At 33.1% G+C, this 6,864-nt stretch overlaps 1 protein-coding gene across 8 annotated transcripts in view; it reads left to right on the forward strand.

Annotated features, from left to right (window-relative positions):
• The window catches only part of SREK1 (splicing regulatory glutamic acid and lysine rich protein 1), a 49,406-nt gene extending 44,805 nt beyond the window's left edge, over nt 1-4,601 (forward strand). For all 8 annotated transcript variants that reach the window (XM_036310467.1, XM_036310466.1, XM_036310465.1 and 5 more), the window contains one exon: nt 510-4,601. In XM_036310467.1, the coding sequence (XP_036166360.1) occupies nt 510-558 (49 nt within the window). In that variant the 3' untranslated portion in view covers nt 559-4,601. The remainder of the gene's footprint in view (nt 1-509) is intronic.
• Nucleotides 4,602-6,864: the final 2,263 nt, after the last annotated feature.

Here is a 6,864-nt window from a genome sequence, read left to right on the forward strand (position 1 = left end):
AACAAGATGTTAAATAATGAAGAATCCATTTGAGCATAAAGAGATAAGCTAACAGCTTTTCTAGTTGTTAGGTGGCTTTGTGGCCATCTTGTTAGTGAGTAAGAAAAGAAAGCATGGACATCATGAAGATAACTGATGTTACCCAAACTCATCTTCTAAAATCTGTGTATTTCCATGGTGGCTGGCACACTTGTCCTGTGGTTTGTTAGTGTTTGCCAAGAACCATTACAAATAAATGGGACATCAAAGATCCAAATTTGTATTCTCCTCAAAGACTGGAGATAAACATTGAAGGCTCTTTTAAAAAGTGTTAGTTACTGAATTTTGTATTGTTTTACTTTTTTTTAAATTTCAACATATACAGATTGATGATGTGCTTGAAATCGGTGCAAATATATACCCACCCTTGTAAGTGCAGAATATGTAAGAAGTTTTAACACTTAACTCCACAGGATTTATAGTGATTGTGTTAAATTCTCACTATTGTGTTTCTTTTTCTCACTGTTTAGGACAAGTTTTTCTTTACAATACTTTTACAGATTCAAATTCCTTAATTAAGTGGATTAAAAAAAACAACTGACAATGCATGCTACTACTGTTCTCTTTCAAAAGGAAGAACAACTGTGTTGAATACTAATAATGTATTAGTATTCAGTGTTTAGAATCATTGGGTTTCCCCACAAAGTAAGCACTTCTTTTTTAACTTTCTTGACATTTCCAAGCTTATTATGAATAATATTGTAGTGTGTATTGTCAGCAGTAGATGGCAAAGGTATCATTATAAAAAGAAAACTTGGGTTTTTCAAAGCGGGCTATGGGAGCACAAGCTGAAGCTTTAGTGCCTTCTACAATGTGGTATACTGTTTTCTAGAATTTTATATGTACTAGTCATTCTCAGCTCATACTCAATTTAGATGGATATTCCATTCACTCCCATAGAGAAGTGTGCAAGTGATATGTCAAAAGAGCCTCTTACTTAGTTCACCTAATATGAGAGGGAAGTCCTGTTTTCAAGAATGACTTTAGAGCTTAAAACAACAGTGCAGTTTTGGGACCATCAGTTTTATACTGTGATCATTGAAAATGAAGCATGTTCTTAATTTACTTAAAGCAAATCCTTTAGTTGTCTATATGGGATGGCCTTAATTATTACCTCTCAATCATCTTCTCATAAATGATATGCAGAAATTGAACTTAAAGGAGAATACATGAGGTTGTTTTATTTCTAAGGATTTGTTTACTTGATTTAAAATATAGGTCATCCATCATTCTTAGGTTCACTTTTTGTAGAAAGTATGCAAGCAGTAAAATGACAACATTGCTAATATTTCCCCACCACCCTAAACCATAACTCATAGTTTCAGAACTCATTTCATTATTGTTATATTTCCAAAAAAGATATACCTTTTAATTAGCATATTATTAAAAAATCAAGTATAATTATTTTAATACAATATAATACAATCAGATTACTCAGTTGCCTTACCTCATAGGAAGAGTTACTTATAGAGTTCAAAGCTGGGTAGCACATCAGTTATTTGGTTTCAACTTGAGTTTTCTTTTAAGGTTAATACTATTGAAACTTAAGTTTTGGGTGGGGAATGGAAAGAATTGCCCTTATTGCAAATAATGAAGCCTGGTTTGATTATGAAGCTGCTTAATTCCACCTCATGTGTCCAGAATTACTGTGGTATTTTTTCCCTTTTTGTCACTGTGTACATTAAATTTTTTGAAAATGCTTTACTATGTAAAGTATAGATGGTCATTTTAATCCTTCAACCACATACGGTTGGCTGGTAAACAGCTTATTCTGATACAAGAATGCTTGTATGGTGACTATGGAAAGATCGTGAAGGAGTATGTATGTCTTGCATCAACAGCTGTCTTATTTATGATATGTAAGTAGAATAGAGCAAATGTTTGACTCTGTTATTTTTAGTACCATTTCTTAATAAAGCTAAGTATTTTAGAGGAAAGTATTTGTTATGCATTTCAAAACAGCATCTTAGTTTTATTTTGTTATTTTTTTAGTTTCCATAGAAGTTGTTTTGACATGGAGCGTGCATGTTTGGTGTGGTGTCTATAAAACAATCATTTAAAGTTTGAGTGTTTTCTTATGTTCTGGGCTCTATTAAATGTTTGTTATGTTATAATTAGCATATTTAATTTGGGTCTTGCTACTAATTATTTTTCTTGCCTATATTTATTTAGCTTTAAAATAATGAAAGACTGATTTGTAAAAGTTAGGCATAAGTAGGAATACAAGAGATCTGGAGAAAGTGAAATAATTTTCTTAAATTAGAGCTTATGTAAGGAAAGCTGTCTAGGTCTATAGATAATTGGTGTGTGTGTGTGTGTGTGTGTGTGTGTGTGTGTGTGAGTGAGAGAGAGAGAGAGAGAGAGAGAGAGAGAAAGAGAGAGAAAGAGAAAGGGGGGGGGTTCTCCTTGTTCACGTATGAGAGCTGAAATGTTTCCATTTGTTTATTATTTTTTCAAGGAATTTGTTTTTTTTCTTTAAGATTATTCTTGTTCATCCCAGGTAGATATTGTCAGAAAAACTTGAGGTAAGGCCAAGATGATAGTCATTTTATACTTGAAAGCTCCTGTAAATATCTTTTTTTGTTTGATCATATGGAGAGTACATACACTCTGTTCCTTAAATTGTAATTGCTCTTCATCATTCTGGACAAATTCTGTTGGTCCTCTTGTTCTTTCTGTCCAGCACTGCACACTGAAAAGGTAATAATATAAGATGGCTCTTCATAAGATAGCCAGTTTCATGTGAGAAAACAAGTATAAATCTTCACTTCTGTAACCATCTCCTTAGTTATTTTCCATCTAATCTAACTTATAATTGCAAACACTAGTCAGCTTGTGATTTTCTGTTTAGAATTACTTTTTCAAGAGGTAAAATGCATGTTATGTTGATCTTCAGAAGTGTCAGAGGCTTAAATTTTGGCATACTCAAAAATAACACATTTAGAATTAATATTTTGTCAAAATATCTTATGATATTAGTCATTTTCATGACCCCATTTATTCCTATATATGTCGCTATTTTTATTTAAAACTTAAAAAAAACAAAAATGACCCAAATTTTTCAACTGAAGATAATGTTCAAATTTAAGGGATATATATATGTATATGTATATATATAGTACATATATAGTAATATATATGTATTTAGTACATATATATAGTAATAGGCTTTTAAAAGTTTAAAAATTTATTAGAGATGGTTTGATTTAAATCTTTAGTAGTTGGAATAGCAGTTAGAATGAATCCTTTTGGAGGGATGCATTGAAAAAATTAACATTTCAATTAGTCATTTTTTATATTTTCACAAAATAGTATCTGAATTTAACTTGGCCATGAAATAGAGTCATTTCAACAAAGTAATTATGTTTCCTACATGTTTAATTTCTTTTAAATCTTTGCTACTTAATATACTTAGTACTTTCTTATGTTTATTTGCTAATGTAATATTCATTTAAATTGAATTGTTTATTTTCAGATTTCAAAAGTTAGTGCCCCTAAAAGGGCTAAATTGTACTTCTGGAAGCAAGAGTCCAGTATAAATGTAATAAATTAATACTTTAAAATATAATGGACTTCCCTACTTAATTTTGGATTTGTGGGTTCATTTGTTTCTCTTAGTACATTTTTATTGATGATTCTGCTTAAAGACTGATACATTATTTTAAAAATAAAAGCTAAAGCTATTAATGACTTTTGGTCCATATTCTGTTAAGTTGGATTTAATAAAGAATAGGTTTGTTTTTTTTTCATTTCACTTTTGGGTAATTTTATGGTTTCTGGCAATTAATTTATAATTATTAGTTTATATCTAATACAATATTCCTTAATATATTATTTTTAAAAGCAGATTTGTAGCCTGTTGCCTGATTGTTAAATTTACTTGTATCTAGCTAACATTTTAACTTTGAAAATTGCCACCTTTTGGGAAGCTTCACATATTTTACAGTAAATATTTTCCCAGGACTGGAATGAATAGTTCCCTTCATTCTTGATTATAATTTATTTGCTAGATAGATATTTTCTTAACTACAGGGTATCCCCCAAAAATGTATACACAGCTTAAGCTGATAGCTCAATTAATGTTTCTTTTCAGATTTAACCCATTGGAATTAATAATTATTCAAAGTGTGTACACATTTGGGAGGTGGGACACCCTGTATATTAAGTTCAAATTCATGAAAATCACACTGAAAGAATTACAGTTGAGATTTAGTTCTACCAACTTAAGGTTACGGGTAGGCAGAAAAATGTTGGGGAACAATCTACAGAATTCCCTGATTTCCACAGGAGATTCACATTTTGGAATACTGTGTAATTGTATAGATAGTTCAGCTTAATGGTTAAATAGTACTCTCCTTAATCTTAATTAGGTTAATACATAGTGTTCTTTACATAATGCTATGAATTATCAAGGGAAGAGTTTAAAATGTAAGCAGGAAGATGCTGCATAGGTGGTGTGTGTTTATGTGAGTAGAACTACTAAATGGTACTAGAAAAGATTTATCAAATGATGCTGCTATTGTGTTACTATATTTTTAATAAAATGGAAATCTTAAAACCTTTCCAGTCTTGAGTAGTAATTTCACTTATTTCTGAGACATTTATTTGTATATTTACATCTTAAACTTTACTGTCTTTATAGTAAATCCATTTTGGATCTTAAGAAAAGAGGAAGGACAAGATTTGGCAGGATTCTAGAGACTTCAGTCTGATCAGACTCCAAGTGCCAGGAACAACCAACAATAGAGGTAGTGTTTACAAGGACTGATTTCTTGCCAGATCATAAGAATTCATTTTCTTAGAGATTCAGGGAATTCACTCAGCCAGTAGCTTGGACCCAGTGGGTCTGGTCTGCTTATGGCCTGGAGTCCAGGTGGCTCAGGAGCAGATTGAGGTGGGGACCATCCACCCTAGAAGTTGCCCACCTGCACGGGAGCTGGATCTTGCCTGCCTTTTATCTTTGTTGTTCTAACTTCAAGCTCCTACTAATTGCATAGTGTGGGAGCAAGCACATTTCAGAAACCTGAGCTGAGGTTGAACTGATATGCACCCTAATCAGAATGATATGATTATAGAACAAATTACAACCATTTAAGCCAAATAATTTAAACTTCAACTAGCAACTTAGACTGTTGTCATGTTTGGAGTATGGTGATAAAAGACCAAGTAGAATTTTGAAATCATATAGCCAGTGTGTTTGGTCTGAGAGCTCCCTAGATTCTTGTGCATGAAGGCTCTTCACTCATTTTTAAGAACAGTGATAATAAACTAATAAAGTGATAGCAATAATGCAGAATATATTCTTTAACTGCTTTCTCTGAACCTCTGGCAACCTCCCAAAGGAACTATTAAATCCAGTAAGTAGGAACAGGGCTGTCACAAGCCTCTGGTGCCTTTGTGTGAGTTAGGAAAAGGTGCTGCCTCTGGGTGGTGCAACCTCATGGGTGTGCAGCTTGACAAAAGGAGCTCACTTTGGAGTTCAGGCTTCCTTGTCTCCTGGTCTGGGCATCTTTGTGCAAAGAACAGTCTTTGCCAGCTGTCTGTGGGCACCAATGGCAGGAAGCTGCTTCAACAAGCCGCCTTCCTCCAGCCCCAAACTGCCTGGCCTGTTTGGCAGGTAGAGGGACTGAGCGATCAGTGAGACATTTATTAGCTTAAAAAAGGATGAAAGCCCAACTCTGAAATTCTGTGCCAATAAAAATATGATGCAAAGGAGTAAGAATAAAATGTACACAGACAACGGTAGTTTAGAGTTTGAAAGGATTTTGGAAATGAACTAGTTTTTCCCTTCCTGCTCTTTAACAGACTTGGAACCCCAAAGCTCAAAGAGGAAGCAAGTAGTAGCCCCATGTCTCACCACGTGTAAGTAGCAGGGTCTGTTCAGGGCCTGAATGCTGTGGTGCTGGGATGTGTTCTTCCCATGCACGACCCAGGACTTGGCTATCAGCAATTTCCTTAGAATATTTGACTGCTATTTTTATAAATTAAAATTTGGATGGATTTTTTTTCTGCTAAATGCCACTTATATTATAATCCATCTCAAAAATACAGATAAAAAGGTAATTTCTCTGATTCAATTATTACAGGACTTCCAAGCATCATTATTTATAGTATTAGGAAAAATATAATTTTAATGTCCATGGAATTGTGGCTCTGGCAGTAATAATTTTATTACACTTGATGAGCTAACCGAGATATCTGGGTTAATGCAATTTGTATTTAAAGATGTCCTAAAAGGCTAACGTAACTTCATTATCAGTACGTGACTTTTAAAAGTGTAATAGTTACTAAACAGTAAGACATCTAACCACTCTAATACGATTTTCTGTTTTTTCAGGTCAGGTGGCAAAAGTTTAATGAGCAATTAATTATTTGATGAATCAAATATGTCTTATTTTTTGCTCCAAGGGTTTGGCTAGCATTGATGAAATACTAGTTTTTCTTAAGAGTATTTTACCTTTAAGGAATAAAACCTGCCTTAGGAATTATCTCCAGGTTCTCCAAATCCTATATTATACCTAACTTCACTCCTGCTAATTACTATTCATAAAATCCACAAATCTTAGAGCTAAATTTTATTTTAGAAATCATTTAGTACCTCATTTTATTCAAGTGTCAGACAACAGGGTTGCCATAACAAAGTAAGCTAAACTGGGTGCTTAACCAACAGAAATTCATTCTCAAGGACATCAGTCTTTGGATTAAGGGCTCTTAGTCCAGCATGACCTCATCTTTATTTTTTTATTTTTTATAATCAGGTCTTTATTTAATGATCCGATCTGCCAACTTAATCTTTTCCATCAACACAGGGAGCAGAAACCTTTA

The sequence above is a fragment of the Myotis myotis genome, unplaced genomic scaffold, assembly GCF_014108235.1.
Source record: "Myotis myotis isolate mMyoMyo1 unplaced genomic scaffold, mMyoMyo1.p scaffold_m19_p_5, whole genome shotgun sequence".
NCBI classification, from domain to species: Eukaryota; Metazoa; Chordata; class Mammalia; order Chiroptera; family Vespertilionidae; genus Myotis; species Myotis myotis.